Here is a 19,638-nt window from a genome sequence, read left to right on the forward strand (position 1 = left end):
CACAGGTCAGACACCTTCCGTCCTATCACCCTTTTAAGACATGACTTCAACCTCTGGATCCATATTGGCCATCCTGGCTATCAGGCCCCTTGTAGGCAGGGGACATGCAAAGAGGAGGGAGCACATGCCCATTCCTTTTATGAACCGAGAATTATAGACATCACTTCTGTTCACATTCGGATGGTGAGAACCTAGTCCCCTGGTAGTGCCTTGCTGCAAGAGGGGCTGGGGACTGTAGTTTCTGTTCTGGGACGATGTGTGCATTGAACACCCAAGGGTAAGGCCAGATCTTAGGGCAAGTTCTAGAGGACTCACGGAACAGAATGAGGTGATAATTGTAGAGCAGAACAAGGATGGCATAATGAGGGCTTTGAGCAGAGGGTTAAAAAAGCTTGGAGGTAGGAAGCCTCAGGCCATTTACCATTTCGTTGGAGGAAATTGTCAAATCTTGGAGGATTTTGGGATCAAACGTCACAAATTCCTAATTCGGGCCATGGACTTAGGTTGTCTGATTTAGACTGTGGCCATATTGGTAGAGGAACCCAGGGTTTTGGATGAGCAATAAGGCAAGCTAAGGGGGAGTCCGTGGAAGGGACTGGGTAGCTCCCGTGCTGGAGAGGTCTGACCGGGGTGGTGGTGGCCATCAGGGCGTCCCCTGATAGTCTTCCATCAGCGGAGAGTCCCACTGGAGAGTGAGAGAACATCTTCTCTCCAGTCTCAATGGTAGGGGACTCCTGGGGTCCAGGTGGGCCAGAGGGGAGGGTCTGGGGCAGAGTACCTCTGGGAGAGCCTGGGAGGGGTCTTCCCTCTCGGAGGAGTGAGGAGGCCAGCATTGCATGCAGGAACAAAATGGCAGAAAGTTGGCTCAAACTAGTTTTTATCTCATGGAGAGAGAAAAAACTGGAGGCTTGTTGGAATGGGGAGGGGCAAAAAGAACCCCTAAAACATCCCATTTCCCTGTCAGGGAACTAAATGAAAGCACATGAAAGAGAATACAAAAAGAAAAAAAGAAAAGAAAGGCAGACCTCATGAGCCGCCATGCTTTATGGAGCACTGGAGGGGCACACCTTCAGGAGCAAAATGGTGGCAGGCTACCACGAGGATCTGACTTTTATGTGGCCTTAGCAGGGCCAGGTCATGGGAGGAGTTTAGGGTGGGGCAGGAGGACAGGTAGGTAACCACAGCCTTCATCTCTGGAGAGGTTTCAAGGTATTGACTCAGGAGACAATGAGAGAATCCTGCTGCTGCCACCTGCAAGCTGGGGACTCAGGAGAGCTGGTCATAGTGCAGTGGGGAGGCTGAGAGCCCAAGGCAGTGGCATGGATTCCAGGGAGTCTCAAGGGCCAGGGGGGTGGATGTCCCCTCTCAGGCAGCCAGGCCGAGGAAGGGAGGTCTGCCCACACCGCAGCAGGGCCCCCTCTCGCAGCCCACCCATGCAAATGCTGGCCTCTTCTCAACGCACCCTCCCAGACACACCCAGAACTAAGGTTTAAGCTGATATCCAGCCATCATGCCATCCAGTTGATACATAAAATAAAGCATCACACTCGGGGTATGTGAATGTAACTTTGAGGTTAAGTCTGCTTTGGGAGTTGCTGTAGGGCATAGAACTTCTATAGCAGTTATAGGAAGGGTATCAAACCAGAGGGTGGTTCCTGCCCTGGTGGCTTTGCACCAAAGCTCTGTTTTGTACTTTTCTTCTCAAGGGGACACAGGACCCCAAACCTGGCCCTCCTCCTGCCCTCAGCAAAGACCTCTGGACAGTCTCTCCACAGCCAGCAGCAGGTGGCCCTTCTATCCCCAGTCAGGTCATAGTAGTTCTGGATGGACATGCAGAATCTGTTGCTTTAAGGAAGAAGCAATTGCAGTGCTGTCTGACTTCAGAGATGCCATGGCTTCTCTAGGAGAGCAGGGATTTCTAACAAGTGCAGGGAGGAAATCTGATTCCATGTGTTTTGTGTGTGTGTTTAAAACCTCGACAACAAAACAAATGGGTGCTAAACATTTTGAAGAAGCAAACATGAGCTCTTCTTTAATGTTTCATTTCTAGGGTTCCAAGCTTTGGTAAATAATTACCAAGAACTTTGCTTTCCCCAGCACAACCACAGGCCACTGAGAGGGTCGGATACCAAGGCATCCAGTACTTCACAGCCCAGCTCAGCTGCCCAGAGATAACTTGGATAAACATGGACTCCTCCGAGTCCCTGCTGGGTTTTGCACTGCAGGGAGGGTTAGCCAGCTTTTCTTTCCTTCCAGCCTTCTCTCTGCCCTCCCCTCCTGCTGCCTTCTTCCCCACCCCCAAAGGTAATGTGATCCCGGCCTGGTCTGTGCGCTCTGCGGATTCTTTTAGTCTTAGAGAAAGGGAGGAAAAAGATTAACTGTTGCTTTACCAACTTCAAAGTCAAGACAACTTCAGAAAGCCAAGCTCAGTGCCCATGTTTGAAAACCAAGAGAGATTGCATGTTAGTAACCAGTGTGTGGGCGTTTCCTATTATCAATTGTTTCTTAGTGTGCTCCAGTTCATCTGTTTCGCAGATGATAATTGGAAGCCTGTAGGTTTTTCAAACTATTACTGTTTTTGATTGCAACAAAGTCATCATGTAGCTATTTTTGATTTGTTTTATAGAGATCTTAATCTTCACTTATTATCAGACTAGAAATAAAAACGACTTTTGGTGACTTAAAACAACATTATTTGGCACTTATTGCAAAAGTTAAGCATCATAAAGGGACACAGACATATCACAAAACCATTCAGAATCTCTTTAAGTTGAATTCAGCACTTAGAGTTTAATAAGAATATTCCAAACTACTTTTGTTTAATAATATTTTTGCTTATAATTAAACTTAAAGGTTCAGTATTGTAAGTGGATTTAATAATTCAGGGTTTGGTGGTTCATTTCCTGACCATCCACAAAATTAAGATTTGAGACCTGTAGTTTATAATTTTTAAATAGTTTTTCAGCCTGGTATCTGTCAATTCTTATTCTAGGTACATGGTAAATGTCATGTATTGTGAATCTGGAGATCTGGATTTTTTTAACCAGATTCTCCTCTTAACCTGCTGAGTGCCCTAGTACATACAAATTATTTTATCTTTATGTGCCACAGTGTCAACTGATTAAAAATGATTAAAGGTGGGAGCCCTGTATTTATCTCCATTGTCTCCTTCAGCCCCACTAAATTAGCTACAAAAAGATTTTTTAAAAAGTGAATGTGCATAAGACAAAGGAACCCAAAGAGACTCAACTGGAGTAGAAAGCTCAGCAGGTTCTGGGAAATGAAAGGCAGTCAGAAGAGTGGGAGAAGAGTTAGTGGCACTGAAGATGCCCAAGGCTAACTTTTTCTGAAAGAGCCCTTGATAAAAAGTGAGCCACTGTGCTCATAGGGACTGGAGGAAAGTTCGGGCATTAAAGGTGTTGGTACCCAAACAGGGGTGAGCCCAAGAGATCTGTGAAAGTCTGCTCAAGGGACATTTCCATCCTTTAAGCTGCTCCCCACCCTGTGCATCCAGCTGACCACCTGTCCTCCTCTCCTCCCTGAGACTAGGGAAGTATCTTTGAAGGCTCTAGACACAGGAGCCTCACCTCCAGCATGGGTCAAGATGAAGCAATTGGCTGAAAAAAATGCGCTGGGCTAGTGGGGATTTGTTTGTTTTTAGTTCTTAGCCTCTCTTCTGGTATCTGCTAGCCAGAGCCCTAACAAAGATAAGATTGAAATATTATTTTCCTTTTTGGGGGAGGGGCAGTACCAGAGATTCAACTCAGGCACTCGACCACTGAGCCCATCCCCAGCCCTATTTTGTATTTTATTTAGAGACAGAGTCTCTCTGAGTTGCTTAGCACCTCGCTCTTGCTAAGGCTGGCTTTGAACTCGAGATCCTCCTGTTTCAGCCTCCCAAACCGCTGGGATTATAGGCATGTGTCACTGCATCTAGCCTGAAATATTATTTTCTAAGGAGAAGGAAAAAAAAAGAATCATCCTACAGAAAAGGCTGATTAAAAATCTAGTTCACCATTTGCATCTCATCAGAGTCTGCCAGGCATCATGCCCCTTTCGTGTTGAGCACTTGCAGTTGTGTTTTTAGTTCTTACTCCTGTACAGTGACTGGATACCCAGACACTAGAGAAGTCTGTAACTGAGAGAGTGCAACAAAACACAGAAAATAGGAAACCGGTGGAAATAAAGACAGTGCAGGACGCAGGAGGTGTTCAAAGCAACTATTTGCTATCCTTGGACAGAGAGATCACAAACACCAAACAATAGGACACTACTAAAACAACTGCAGTCAGAATGAGCGCTTTACCATTTAAAACATTATAGCCAAAATTTAAATTCAAACAGAAGGGGCTGGGGTTGTGGCTCAGTGGTAGAATGCTTGCCTAGCATGTGTGAGGCACTGGATTCAATTCTCAGCACCACATATAAATAAATGAATAAAATAAAGGTTCATCAACATCTAAAAAAATTGTTTTTTTAATTCAAACAGAGGGCTTGAAAAATATTCTAGAATAGTCAGAATGTAGAATATAAAGACAAAGACATAGGCAATAAAAGAGAACAAATAAAATCAGAAGCTCAATCCCAGGGCTTTAGTATCCATCTGATAGGAATTATTGAGAGAAAATTCAATAATAATAATGGTGATAATAGTGATGATAACAATAATATAATAATAATAAGAAGAAGGATAGTAAGTGGGAGAGAAGTTAGGAGACAGCAAGTGTAAGGAAAAAATCCAGATTTTAGAGATGCGAGTATTTTCTTAAGCTAATGACTTCGGCCCTCCAGAGGTCCAGCATAGTATATATATATATATATATATATATATATATATATATATATATATATATATATATATATATATATATATATATATATATTTTTTTTTAGAGAGAGAGAGAGAGAGAGAGAGAGAGAATTTTAATATTTATTTTTTTTAGTTTTCGGCGGACACAACATCTTTGTATGTGGTGCTGAGGATCGAACCCAGGCCTCACGCATGCCAGGCGAGCGCGTTACCACTTGAGCCACATCCCCAGCCCCCAGCATAGTATATGAAAAAGACTCACTGCAAGCAATATTATTGTGAAACATGAGAACACTGAAAATATTACAAGATCCTAAAAAATTCCAAAGAGAAAACATGCCATTTATAAAGGATAAGGAATCTGAATAGGATTGCGTTTCTAAACAATCGTACTAGAAACTGTAAAAAAATAGTGGAGAAATGCCTTCAAAATTTAGTCAGGAAAATTATTTTTAACCTAGGATTCTATACCCAGCCAAACTGTCAAGGTCTAAAGAAAGGTACTTTTGAGACATGTACCCCCTCCCCTACAAGAATTTCTGTAGAATGATGAATTCTAGCAAAATGAGGAAGCAAATCAGTTAGTAAATAGAATTGAGAATATTTGGAAAAATACCAATAAATTTTTGACAGATCTTTGAAGTATTTAAGAGGGAAAATAGTAATATGTACATAGAAAACTAATCAAGTGAAAAATAAAATCAAGGTAATTAATATCTCCAGGATAAACAAAGTTGTATAACAGACTTTCATAGTAGATTGTTGGCTGAGCAGTGAACGATATTTATATTGTCATAGTAATGCAAACATTGACTGTTGGTTTAACCAGAAATGATTTCAGTTTGGGGAGGTTGGGGATTTTGCCAATACAGTGCTTCTATAGTAAGTAGATGATGTGTAAAGCTAGTGAATCCAGAAACAGCAAGATGTGGATGTTAGTTAGAAATCTAGGGGGCTGTCTCTGAAGGAATAGACATTGGAGTGGGACTGTGGTTTTTATTGCAAGACTTTTACAAGACTATTTTTAGTCTTTTTTTTTTAATAAGACTATTACAAGGCTTTTAGTAGTATTTAATTTTTAACTACATGTGTGTATATTACTTTGATTTAAAATAAAAATTAGTAAAAATTAATATGGGCATACTAACATTAGTTTTCTCCCATCTGGAAAAGAATTGTTTAACAGCTGTGTTTCAACTCAATCATAAAAATACCATCTTACTGTAATGAGATTTTCTAGAAAGTGGTTTTACTCTAAGGCAATTCAGATTTGGCCCCAACTGAGAATTGTAGCTTTGGAAACCCCCAGGGGAGCAGCAGAGTCAGTGTCAGCTGCAGGGCAGTCATCAGTACAGCCTGCGCACTGCATCCTGGGCCTGGAAGAAGCCCCGGGAAAGATGTGGGAGTGTGGGCTGGTGTTTTGCCACAGAGCCCCTATGGCAGACTTCAGCTTTAGGCTGAGAGGGGTGGTGCTCAGTGATATCTGAACTTGGGTAGCCACCCTACTGCGTAGCTGGGGTTTCTTTCCCTCCAGAAAACAAATGCATTTCCTCATCCCTTGGAAAACCTCCAGACTCTGCTTTCACTCCCTCAGAGTGTGCCTTTTGGAATAATTTTCACTTACACATTTGTTAATTTGAGCTCTGTCCTAGGTGCTTGGGCAGGAACAGACCATCACCTGCTGGGATAGGTGTCTTCCTTTGGGAATAGCAAAGCCACAGATCATTGAGCACTTCTCTTCATGGGACACTTCCATACATTCTTTTTTTTTTGTGTGTGTGTGTGTGGTGCTGGGGATTGAACCCAGGACCTTGTGCATGTGAGGCAAGCACTCTACCAACTGAGCTACATCCCCAGCCCCATACGGTATTTGTTATTTCTAATCTTCAAACCCCAGTGAGATGGCCACACTTAGCATCACTTCCCATGCTGCAGATGGGAAAACAAAGGCTCAGGGCGGGATAAGTTGCTATGGTGGGTGGCAGATCTAGGCTCAGAATGAGGCTTGGGTGATGCCACAGCTCATTCCATCTCCATTGGGCTGCTTCCCATTGCCTGGCTTGCCCAGGCTAGTCACAGGCCTCCGTGACATGTAACTCAAGACCAACAAATAGTGCTAAAAATTGAAAAATTTGAGACTTAAAGGGATGCATATGTGTTCTTACACAGTGGCAAAAATGGACATGGTTGTATAATCTTTGAAGCTATCTTGTCCTTTAGTCAGAAACACGCAGGACAGAGTGGGGAACCTGAGGCCTTGCACAGTCAGAGGCAGTGGGCTTTGTTAGCCTGTACATACGAAATCAAATGTGTGTGTCTCAGTACCTGTGCTGTTCTCACCAAGCTACTAGCTGGAGTTAGTGAAACCTGGGGTCATCTGATCATGGGATCCCAGCCAGGCCTCATGTCAGATTTGCCCGTCTCCCTCCCACCCACGCTCCCACCCCAGTCTTAATGTTGAGTGGAGCTTCTGCACCTGAATCCTGCCTCCTTCCCCTGCTGTGCTGGGGGCCCCTGCCCCCCACCTCTTTTTTTAAAGAGAGATGAATTCCAAATTAAAAAAAAAATCAATCTCCTAATCTCTTCAGAGAAAAGTGTGCTTTTGACAACTTGTTCTGAAGTTACACATTTCTTACATTCGGAAATTACTTTCAAATGAATAAATTTTAGAAATATCTATTTCTGTTTGCCCTGTTACCAGTGAAAACAAGGAGCATCCCTGCTCTCTTCCAAACCAGTTTTCTACCTCACATACACACATCCATCATCCAGCCAGCTTAAAGCACTCAGTCCACATACTCTGATGTTGTGGGCTAGGGATCATAGGTGTGCATTTAAGCAGGCAGTTCAGGTGAGTCACAATAGGTTGTTCATGTACCAAACTTTAGAAACATTGATCAGAACACAGGTTTGATGTAACTAAGGATTTTTATTCTTTCTTAATATTCTTAATATGTTTTACAATATTTGTAATTCCCTGATTTTTTTTTTTTTTTCGACCAGGATTTTACCCAGGGGCCCTTAACTGAGCTATAGCCCCAGCACCCCACCCCCACCCCTGGTGCTGGGGATTGAGCTCATGGCCTTGTGCATGCAAGGCAAACACTCTATCAGCTGAGCTATATCCTCAGCCCCCAGCCCTTTTTATATTTTATTTTGAGACAGGGTCTTGCTGAGTTGCTCAGGGCCTTCCTAAATTGCTGAGGTTGGCTTTGAACTAGCAATGTTCATGCCCCAGCCTCTGGGATTATAGGCATGCGCCACCACACCCAGCCACATTATTTTCTTTTAAGACATATTTTCCCAACAGTTATTGATTTTGATTTCATCTTGGATTTGTTCATATTATTCATCTTTCACTTAAGTTGGAAATTTTGTGCAATTCTGTAAAGTTCAAGACTTATCTGCCTTGCTACCTCCTACCCATATGAACTTCCCCTCTTGTCCCTTCCCTCAGTTTCCTTACCAGTAAAATGGACTTAAACTATACAAAATTAATAGGCTCGAAGTGAGGGCTTATGAGTGTCTGGCTCATATTAGGTGCAAATTAAGTTTCTTTTCCAAACAACTAAATTGCAACATCACATCACAAATTAGCTGATAGTCTTTTAATTTCTTCCTTTGTTTTTTCCTTTTCATTCCTTTTCTTTTATCTTTTTGAGTGTGGGGTTGTAGAGAAATTCTTCTTGGGCCTTTCTTCCCTTTGCTAAGATGATTGCAATATTCGTTTATTCACTTGTCCACAGTGCTTTTTGGAACTTGCAAGTTAGCTTCAAAAGCAGCAAAAGCAGGATCTGGAAAGAATAGTCCTGGTTTGATTTGGTAGTGTGCAGTTTGGCAATATCGTCAATGTTCATTGCTGTTAATTCAGAGTATCTGCCAGATCTGTATGCATAGTTTTATATAGAAATTGTAAAAGATCTGGACACAGTTTATTAGCATTACTCATTTCTAAGAGGATTTAAGAGGATAAGATCATTTTAGACTCAAGAACAGGACATTAATAATAGTCATTAGCTTTAAAAACAAGCTTATATCCCAGTATAAAGTACAGCACATACAAACAAATATCTGGGACTGAATTAATGGATAGTATTCAAAATATGGTTAGAATTTAAAAAATATAATTCTTGGCATTAAGCTGCCAAGTAATATAGCCCTTTAGTCTGAAATGCTATATAATGACAGACTTTATCATAGTCTGATCCAAGGCCCTTGAACTTTCCTAAACAACAGATATTGTATTTCTTAGCCTGTTTGTATTGGAGGCGCCCTTCTGAATGTTATTTTGGGCTTACATGTGGAGGTTGAAATGTTCAAAACAACACTAAACTTAATTTGGCAGTTACTACGCTCAGGACAGTGTCTTCCCGCCTCTAGATAGCATCCAGTCACTGCATCTGTCACCCAGTGGCCCTGTAGTTCTGGGTCTTCAGGAGATGGGAACAGTGTCCCAATAGTGCCTTCTTGGGTGCTTCCAAGGCCTCATCTGGTACCAGACACGAGCAGTAGGTCTACACAGTGCAGTACAAATTCATTTCATACATGGATCAGAATTGGCAGAACCCCTCTGAAAAGTTAATGATGTCCTTCATGAAAACCCCTGTGACAAACACTAGTCTGGTCCAGTCCAGTCTTGAACCTTATGTGAAGATCTTGTTTCTTAGCCATTCCTAGTGTACCTAAGGTATCCAAGTTTTCATCATTACAGGACAGGCTAACAAGTAGCCGGGCTCTCTTAACCAAAGTTTTTTCTAAAATCTATAGTGACAACCTGAGTTATCTGATCAAAGATACAGATAGCCCAACGCTTTGATCCACTTGAAAGACAGATTCTTAGTGGGAATGGGGCAACCTAATCCATTAGTCAGGCACCTGATCCTTGGAGCCAGGCAGACTTGGTCCCTTCACTTTTGAGTCCATCTCTGCCTGTTTCCAGCTATGGATAAGGTGCAACCTCCCTCAAATCAATCAATCAATTTCTTACTCTCTTCCTTTCTTCCTTTCCTCTCTCTCTCTCTCTCTCCCCCCCCCTCTCTTTCTCTCTCTCTCTTTCCCTCCTCCTCCTCCTCCTCCTTCTTCTTCGTTGTTTTTCACATGAAAAAGCAAGACAATGATTTGATTTTCCTCAGTTTCATGGTGCAAATGTAGTGCAGTGATGTATATAACATGATTCTTACATAGGAGCTATAGGGACTGGCACATGGTAAGATCTCAGTGCATGTCAGCTCCTACTGTTTAGGTGCTGTAAGACGTGAACTAAATTTTCTGCTGGTTACAATATAGATATCAGACAATATTAAGTAAATGTATTTTCCTGTTGTTATTGAAACTTAGTTGAATTTTATTAAATTGTTGGCTGTGGTTTGGCTCCTGATTGCTTCCCACTGCTCTAGATTTCTGCGTTTGTGTCAGTAACACATTGTGATTGTTGCTACTTTGTTACAATATTGCCTATGATCATTCCTAACTAGAGTTATAAAAACTTTGAACCAGCATAGCAATGAAATGGATTTTAAACAGTGGTATCCCCTGGTCTCCCTAAAGAGGCGGGAAAGTTACCTGTTGCAGAAAATGAGGAAAAAAGTGATGCAGGCCCTGCATGGGGAGACTAATTTCCCTTCACTTTAAACAACCTCTGTTTACAGCTGTCTCCATGCCTGGATGGTTGGTTTGAGCCGTGTGTCCTGTATTTTGTGTGGTTGTCCCGTGGCTTGCAGCTCTCCATTCGTTCCAGATTTGGCCTTAATCATAGTATGCTCCCTGAATGTGCATGACTAGTACTGGTAATTCCAGAGGAATCTGCATTTTCACCAACATTCTTGGGACATGGGGTTTGCCCTGGCACTGCGCCCAGTGGAACTCGTCAGAAGGGGGGCAGGTTGGGGACGGCTAATGCCATCAAGGAGATGCGCGAGGTTTCCGAAGTGGTGCCCGGGAGTGCTGCACTGCCCAGGGTGGGCGTCAAGTGCAGGACTGTGCTTCCAGCGTCCAGAAAGAACCTCCAAAGGCCCTGCACGGGCTCCCCTGATGAACAGAAATGGGCCGGGATGGCCCGGGAAAGCCGCGGCGGTTCGGGGCGGGCAGGGGCGAAGTGCCAGCCGCGTCGAGGGCGGGGGCGCGGTTAGCAGGCGGTGGCCGTGGCCGTGGCCAGGAACGGGTTAAGGCTTCGAGGCGCCGGCGGAGGCTTGCGGGGGCGGGGCGGGCCCGGGCCCTTTGTTAACGGGCGCGTCCGGGCCCAGCGGAGACGCGGCCGCGGCCATGGGCGGGCGCGCGGGGAGGCGCTAAAGCGGCCTGGCGGGCCGGGGGCCCGGGGTGCGCGCCGAGCCTGGAGCGGGGCGCCTCCGCGGGAAAATGTTGGAGATCTGCTTGAAGCTGGTGGGCTGCAAATCCAAGAAGGGGCTCTCCTCGTCCTCCAGCTGCTACCTAGAAGGTGAGCCCGCCGCGGGCCCAGACCTGGCCGCGCGCTCGCCCCCCTCCCCGTTTCTTCCCTCGGCTTTCTGCGGCCGTCCTGGGCGCTGCCGCCGGGATGCGGGATGCGGGATGCGGGCCCCGCAACCTTCCCGCTCCCACCCGGAGGGCCCTGGGCGCGCCAGCCGGGCGGCGTGTCCCCGCGGCCCCACGCGGCAGGCTGTCCCAGGAAGCTTGAGAAAGGCCACTGCACAGGCCCTGACGGCCTCGCGCGCCCACGTCGCGCGTTTCCACTGCTGTGCACAAAGGCAACGCGATCCGCGCTGTACGGCTACAAAATTTTTAGTGACCTTTCTGCCCCCCCCCCCCCAGGCTTTCTACAGACCACCAAGAGGTCGTAGGAATCGCTTTTCAGCGCACATTTTAGGAAGGCGTCTCTAGCGTGTCCGGAGTAGGGCTTGGGGGAGGGGAGGCTCGAGGTCGCGTCTTTCTGTAAGGGTTAGAGCCGGCGCATTCGCTTTTGCCGACCCACCACCCACTCCTCTAGCTCCTCTCATTACTGTTTTATGATTTTCCTTCACTGTTGTCTTCAGTTTTCTGCCATAAGGTGACAACAGAAGAAAAGTGAGTGGAGGCTGATGGGGTAGCACGAATTTGATGTGCTTTGGGACTCGTCGTCCCAGCCCGCTGCCTTGAGCAGAAGGGGCAGTTGTACCTCAGAGGGGACGGCACCTGGCTTTTCTGTTGCTTTCATTTAGGACTCAAAATAGGAGTAGGAATGTAAATCTCATTGTTGAACAAGTAGGATTTCTGCTAAAGGCCTGAAGTTCTAGTGGTTGGAACTGAAGGAGAAGCAAATGGAGGCCTCGTTAACTTTCTAGTCTATTTTTCTTTTCTTTACAACTCTTGAGCTCAGGACTGCCTGGCATCACATGTGCTGCTGAAATCATTAATACCACTGATGTAGGTGAAGTCGGTTTGCCTTCTTTCCACAAGTTATGAACATGATTCCCCCTTCCTCTCTGCGATTTCAGAGTTTCAGAGTTCTGTGCCCCAAAAAAGGCCAGTCCAGATGGAGTGAGCTCACAAAATCTAGCATTTGGAGGAAGATGGTTTATTTGTCCCTAAAACTTGGCATCTTAGCAGCCAAAATCATCTTCAGTTCCTACATCACTTATTTTTTCCAAGTTGCTCAAAATTCTGAACACATTGTGGTTTACATCTGTAAGGAGTTAGTGTTAGGCATTATCATCTCCACTTTGCAGATGGATGCCTGAGGCAGAGATGAATGGACTTTTGTAACTGCAGAGCTAGAGGAAAGTTTTAGGTCACAGCTTTGCCTGGCATTGATTTTTTTTCCTGAGGGTAAACTGAGATTTAGTGCATACCTGGCTTGTTTAATTATTTCTTTGGGGGAAAAAAACCTAAAGTGTCTTATTTCAGCATGCCTTAAAATGAATTATAATACTGTCAGTCTCTCCCTCTTTTTTTTCTTTTGGTTACTGGGGATTGAACACAGGGATACTTTACCACTGAGCTACAGCCAACACCCCTTTTTATTTTTGATTATTTTATTATTTTAATTTTTTACTTTGAGACAGGGTCCTGCTAAGCTGCATAGAGCCTCACTGGTCAAGCTGGCCTAGAACTTGTGATCCTCTACCTCAGCCTCCTTAGTAGCTGGGATTATAAGAGTATGCCACAGTATATGACCTGCTGTCAAATCTTTAAAAAAAAAAAAATAGTTCTGGTACAACAGATTGCTCTGGGGATAAGGCCTCATTCAGGAAGGTATCACTGTAGGAATTCTTCCTTCTTGTTGAGTTTCCTTTTATTTTGTTGTTATTTAATTAGAGAAAAGAGATGAAATTATTGTTTTATAGTAGAAAGAATTGAACAAACCTCAGTGATTGTTTCTTAAAGCCTGGAAGTACTGTTTGTCTCTTGGGAAGAACAGTTGCCAACATCTGGATAAGTAATCCAAGCTTTCCATTTTTACTACATTCTAAATCAATCGATGGATGTTTATTGACACCCACTGTGGGTCTCAGCCATACCAGGTCCTGGGGGAGACTGAACAACATCAAGTTTTCCATTGTTCTGGCAAAGAAAGTTGAGCCTTAAATGCAGTTTGATGTTCATGTTACCTGTTCTCAGGCCTGCTGGCCAAAGCAGCAATAGGAAGCATGAAGATAGTTAGCAATTGTTAAATGCTTGTCCAGTGCCAAGAACTGTCTCTGAACTCCAGGTGATCTAATGTACATGTGTCCCATCAGAAATCTGTGACTTTCCGTTTTACAGATGAAGAAAATGAGGCACTAGAAGGTTGGGCAACATATCTGAGGCCACAGAGCTAGTCAGTGGCGGTTCTGGGGTTTGAACTCATGTCAGGGATCCTGCTCTTAGCCACTCTGTGTCCTACTCACTGTGACCATTTGACTCATGTGGAATCCACTGTGGATTTTAGAAAAGAATCTTTAGAAATTCTCCAATTAATAATTTCTGAAGTTAGGGCAGTGTTTCTTTCTCTTGCAGAAACCTAATACTAGTAAAATATATCAAGATTAAATTTAAAACACACATATGCGCTTAAGAAATTCTAAACAGGTATTTAATGAAAAATAATTTTCTCTCCTTTCTCATTTCCCTACCCAGAGGCAATCACTAAGATGTTTCTTCTGGAAAACTGTGTATCTTTTAGAAATAGCTTATACATACATAGGTTTTTATAACATTTGATCTCCAACTTTGTGAAAAAGCATATTATAGCAGTATCTATTCACAATGAACACATTGAGCTTCAGAATCTTTGGGGTCCACTTTCAACATTACTTTCTGGTTATTCCTCCCCCTGGAGATGTGAAAGACAGAATGAACGCTAGCCTTTTGAATTCGTTGTTTTCCATTTTACCTTATTTGCTCTTGTGCTTGTATTTACGTATGTTGTGCGTGCCTGTTGTACATGGACATGATAGTTCTGACCTGATGGCCTGTGAGTGAACTCTTCCTGAACTTCGACTGTGTTTCAAGAGCCCACTTTAAAAACACGGCCTCGCAGCGGCTGCCGCCAACACGCTTGTGGTGCCAGCCCTGCAGCCACACTTTTAGAACTTGGGCTTCGCTCTCTAAATATGCTCCTGAGGTCATCACATAGTTCCCTTGTTTAGTAACAGAGAAACTCTGAGGCTCTTTCTGTCACCTAACAGTCCTTGTCATTTTGGGTTATGTTAAGATTGTGTGCTTTTATGATGTGACAGGCCTTGGTGCTAAACTCCTTATGACATCCTCTTTTATTCTCATGACAGTGCTCTGGGGATGCCAGGGAAGAAGGGCAAGACGCGCCCTTCACTCGGTGGCAGTTCCTTGGAGTCGGGAATCTAGTTTCCTCCAATTCTGAGCTTCTGTTTCCCTACTCTTAAGACAGAGAGCATCTTCTGTCCAGCCCACCTCAGGACTGCTTTGAGGGCCAGTGCGATGAGTCATACAATGCCTTGGAACCAGAAAGCTAAATGTGTGTTTCTGCTAGCATGAGACTCCTCTGAGATCCTTTAGGCCTAGTCAGCCTGGGGCCCCCTGGAGTGTTCCTAGGGTTCCCTGCACTTGTGTATGGAGCAGTGCCAGGACCCGCCACCCACACCCAGATGCCTCCATGCTCTTGGGTGATCTTGGGCATGGTACTCTCAGAGCTTCCATGTTCTTATTTATAAAATCAGTCTCATAGTATTTTCTGCCTCTGAGTTTTTGAGAGATTTTGTGTTTATTTAACACAGAGCCTAACGTAGAACAAAAGTCTAGCATATGTAAGCTGTTGTTATTTTTTTTTTTTAATAAGCAATCTAAAATGGTGGCTTTACCGATTTCTCCAGTGGCTGAAGTGATGACAGCATTGAGCTGAACCCACCCATAGTTTTTCTTGTTAATGAATCAGTTTGTTTCCAAAGTTTTTAATGCATATGCAGTCATCAATACTTCCTGTCCTTGGTTTAAGATGAAAATATTTTCCCTTTCTCTGACCTTCTCTTATTCCCATGGTGAATATTGTAATTGTGCAAGAAAAATTCCCATTGGTTTATGATTGGGATTTAATCTCTCCTCTCTAGAGGCAGTATTTCCACAACCCTAAATATGTGAAAACCGAAATTTCATTTTACTCAGTACCTTGTTGTAAAATCAAGTCAGTTGTAATTTCACCAGTGTAATCACTGATCTGAAATAAAAAGGGAAAAAAATAGGAATGGAGAGGTTTTAAAAATATATAACATGAACTAAAGAGCAAATAAGACATTGGAAAATTCAACTTTTCCTCCATAATGGTGGATCAAAGTTAATAACACAGAAGAACAGTGTGCAAAATAAATTTTAGGTTCAATTTTTTCTTTTTTCTGCTTTTGATGGAAAATTTTCAGCCTATGTCAAAAGCAGACCACATTGAACTTTCTTGTACTTATTGTCTAATTTTAACAATTATCAGCTTCTAGTCAATTTTGTTTTCTTGCCTAGTGAAGTTGTAGTTCGAGAGCTGTCAGGAAGAATAACTTGCTAGTTACTTTTTTTTGGTACTGGGGAATGAATCCAGAGGTGCTTAACCATTAAGCCACACCCCCAGCCCTTTTTATTTTTTATTTCGAGACAGAATCTCGCTAAGTTGCTTAGGGCCTTGCTAAGTTGCTGAGGCTGGCTTTGAACTTGCAATCTTCCTGCCTCAGCCTCCCGAGGTGCTGGTGCTGGTGCTGGTTACTTTTGAAAGTGTGAATTTGTTCTCGGTGAGGAGAGCTGTTACTCTCTCCAAAGATTGTTTTCAAGACCTTTAGCCCATGCCATAGATACATGTTATGCTGTGTATTGGGGGATGGTGATAGGGGAGGCAGGCAGAGAGATGGACCAGGAAGGACAGAGAAACCAGTAGGAAGTAGACAGGGGTGGGGTGGGGAGTAGGAAGACAGGGACAGAGGGGGATAGACAGAGACTGGGAAACAAGACAACAAGGTTGAAACAGGAAAGGGAAAAGGGGGTGGGAGGGAAGGAAGGCTGGAGACAGCAAAGACCCTGGAGAGTGGCCAGTAGGGCAGGCCTGGGAAGGGATGCCCAGGGAGGAGCAGGTAGGAGTCTGGGAGGAGGGGGAGGGAGAAAGAGGGAGGTGCAGAGACCCTGCATGAGCGAGCCAGTGATAGGCAGGGCGCTGGCTAGAGAACTAAGGGAAGATGATCAGTCAAACCTCTGCTTCCATTTCCTTCCTCTTCAGCAATGATAATAGTGTCCCCTAAAGGGTCTGGGGATTCAGTGAAGATGAAGTGCTGGCACATGGTAAGGGATCAATAGTAGCTATTATTATATCACATTAAGATCCATTTAACCTCTTCACTCTTAAATTCTCTATAAAGACCTAATCTTACCTTTATTACGGGTCCTCAAATCTCACTAACATCTCTATACATTATATACCTTCAAACTGTGTTTAAAGGCAGGCCGTGAATAGAATGAGGCGTTGCTCTTGGAACCACCCCGCTTTTTAAATATTTTTTAAAATATTTTTTAGCTGTAGACAGACACAATATCTTTATTTTATCTATTATTTTTATGTAGTGCTTAGGATGGAACCCAGTGTCTCACACCTGCCATGCGCTCTACCACTGCACCCAGCCCCGGCCCCCTACCCCTGCCTTTTTCTGTGGGGAAATTGTTTGCCATTAGGTAGCCCAGTTAGGCCAGTGAGTGGTCTAAAGGGACCCAGGAGTCCAGGAAAACAAATGGAAGAAGAGGAAATGCGAAATGAGGAGGCTTTCCATCTGTTGTGACTGGCCTGTGAGAGAAGGAAAATGCCTGGCGGCTCATGCTCACGACAAGCAGTTTGTGTGACCAGCGCAGGAGTTCCTGGAACCTTTCTGGAGACATCTGGGAATCTCAGCATGCAGAGGTCTCTAACAAATACTGTTGCTTTTGAAAGCACAGAGAAGTGTGTTTTTATATTACACCTTGTTTAGCACCTTAGCCATGGCTTATATTATGCTCAGAACAAATCATTGCCTTCCCTAGATTTGGGAACATTTCCATCTTTAGTGCCTGTTGTTTCTGCCGATCCAGTTATGGGTCACCATCTCTGAAGCTGCTCTTTTTGGGTTCTGGCTTGATATTCTGCCATGGCTAAGGACAGACGCAGGTGCTCAGCGCAGGCCAGGCAGTGCTGTGTGCTGCCTTGCACTGCACAGGGGCTCCAGACACCGAGGTTTGGTCTCAGCCCCTGTGAGTTGACGTGATTGTGGTGACAGCCATGGGAGGAGGGGCAGTTGCTCTGCCCTGTACTTTAGTGCTCCAGGCAGAAGTGTTCTGTTGAGAGCTCTCCCCCCTCCTGTCAGCTGATCGGGGTGTTGCTCTGTTGTCCTGTCGTGCACAGGAGAAATGGAGGCTCAGATGTGAACATCTCAGGAGACAGTGGTGCTGAGACTGGAGCATGGCCTGTCCATGCCAGAGCCCAAGCTGCTTGTACCCCCATGATGGGTGTTGTGGAGGCAGGGCGGTGACAGAGGCAGGCTGAAAGTTCTCCAATGGGCTGAAGGAGCTGTAATCAGGTGGGGGGAACAGGGGAGGGGAAAACTGCAAGGGGCCTGGAATGCACAGCAGAGGGGGTGGGTGCAGACACCCCAGACTAGACCCTGCCAGGCTCAAGGTTTCCCTGTAGTGGGATGATGCAACAGTGCCAGCCGTTTTCTCGGGACCTGTTCAGGCTGAGGAGCAGTGATAGTTGTCCCATGTTAGCTGCCAACTACCAGCTACCCTGCAGGGCACATGATGTTCTGAATGTTGCTCAGGGTTATACCGCTAGTAGGTGGAGGCTGACCAATGACAGGCAGGGCCAGCTCCCAAGCCTCTGCTTCCTTTGCCTCTTGGCCAGGAGCTGTCTCAATGGGATTGGAAGCAGGGGAGTCACCTGGCCAGATTGACATTTTAGAAAGACCCCTCTGAGAGTAGGTAGTGTGGAAGTGGAATGGTCAAAAAGGGTGTGGTCAGGCAGGGAAGGGACAGGAACCATGGTGAGATGTAGTGGGAGCTGACCAGGTTCTGACATGGGTGTTACAGGTGTTTCAAGTGATTTTGGAAGATGACAGTGTCTATATTCATACAGGTCTTACTCCATCTCCAGCAACTACACTTCTTCCATAAGAGAGAAGGTGATATAAAGTTTCTTTTTTTTTACTTCTTTGTATTTGTGTTGAGGGAGGCAGGGAGACTGTATCTTCAGAAAGTTTAGTGCTTAGGCTGTTGACAAGAGCAGAGGTTCAAGAGGGAGAATTCTGTTTTGTTTTGTTTTAATTGACTGGCTAAGTACAATATTATGTACAAAGATTCCAGGGAAAATATTTAAACCTTGGGCTACCTTAAATAACTATTTTTTAAGGAGTTTTCTCTACAAACCTGTTGTTTTACTTCCTATAATGCCGATAAGCCCAAAGTAGTAAGACAGCATTTGTTTTCAAAGAAAGCTGCATAGTATGGGCTTGTCACCGTGCATCCCAGTCTCCTTCCCAGGACTCTCCCACTGTCAGAGGCTGGGGTAGAACTCGGGGGCCCTATGTCTTTGGGTAGGAAGAAATAGAGAGTTCACTTCACTAACCTCTTGCTGAAATCTACCATTCCACTTTTTTAAGGACATGCCACAGTAATATTAGCCATACTTGAGACCGTTGCCAGTGGATAGCAGGGTTTTTTTTATTACATACAGTTGTGCTTATTGTGTAAATTCTCACCCCTTCAAAATGACTGTAGTTACCGCTGTATCTTGTTATTTAATGTGTTAACAAAGAAGCTTAAGTGCTTCTAAGAATACTTTTAGGACAATTTCAATATAATTGTTTGCCATCATAATCCTCAGGATTTTGTGCATTTATAAACTTAGGCATCTCGAGGCATCTGCTGATGATAATGAGGTCCCACACAGCACAGATTAGTGGCTGGGGAGCATCACATTGGCCTGGTCCCTGGGTAGTTGTTCTGCCTTTGCTGTGACTGTCTTAGTCAGGGGTCCACCCCTCCCCACGCCAGGGAGCTCCCCTCATCAGAGCTTCCAGCCAGGTCCATGTCCTGGCCTCACCACCTCATCTGCAGGACAGTGCCTGCCTTCTGTCATGCATTTTATGGGGGGCTGCCATAAATTTTCATTAACTGCATCTCTTCACGAGGCACAGGGTCTGCTTGGTTCTTGGCCTCAGCACACCCACCACAACCTCCCAAGCAGATGGTGTTTTAAGATGCCGGAGTATATTTTGTTCAGGGTATAAAATTAATACAGAGGCTATAGTTAAACTTGGTTTTGTTATTTGTTTTTTCATAATTTTAACTGCCCTGAGTGAAGGTATGAATTGCAAAATGAAGGACCATGTAGAATGTGATAAAATGACTTTCAGCAAGTCCAAATTGTGGGA

General features: G+C 44.4%; 1 protein-coding gene and 1 non-coding gene across 4 annotated transcripts in view; one reads left to right on the forward strand and one right to left on the reverse strand.

Moving 5' to 3' along the window:
* The window catches only part of Abl1 (ABL proto-oncogene 1, non-receptor tyrosine kinase), a 122,296-nt gene that overhangs the window by 70,882 nt on the left and 31,776 nt on the right, over positions 1-19,638 (forward strand). Inside the window, exon 1 of one of the 3 annotated variants that reach the window (XM_046452028.2) lies at positions 11,083-11,243. The exons of the other annotated variants lie outside the window; for them this stretch is intronic. Within the exon in view, the coding sequence (XP_046307984.1) occupies positions 11,165-11,243 (79 nt within the window). The 5' untranslated portion in view covers positions 11,083-11,164. Of the gene's footprint in view, positions 1-11,082; positions 11,244-19,638 lie in introns of those variants that run through there. 3 annotated transcript variants of the gene reach the window in all.
* Trnav-cac (transfer RNA valine (anticodon CAC)) lies at positions 6,592-6,665 on the reverse strand. Its single transcript has one exon. It is a non-coding gene; the product is annotated as a tRNA-Val (tRNA).

This window comes from Marmota monax, unplaced genomic scaffold, assembly GCF_021218885.2.
Source record: "Marmota monax isolate L192 unplaced genomic scaffold, Marmota_monax_Labrador192_F-V1.1 WCK01_AAM20220418_F8-fsc00020, whole genome shotgun sequence".
Classification (NCBI taxonomy): Eukaryota; Metazoa; Chordata; class Mammalia; order Rodentia; family Sciuridae; genus Marmota; species Marmota monax.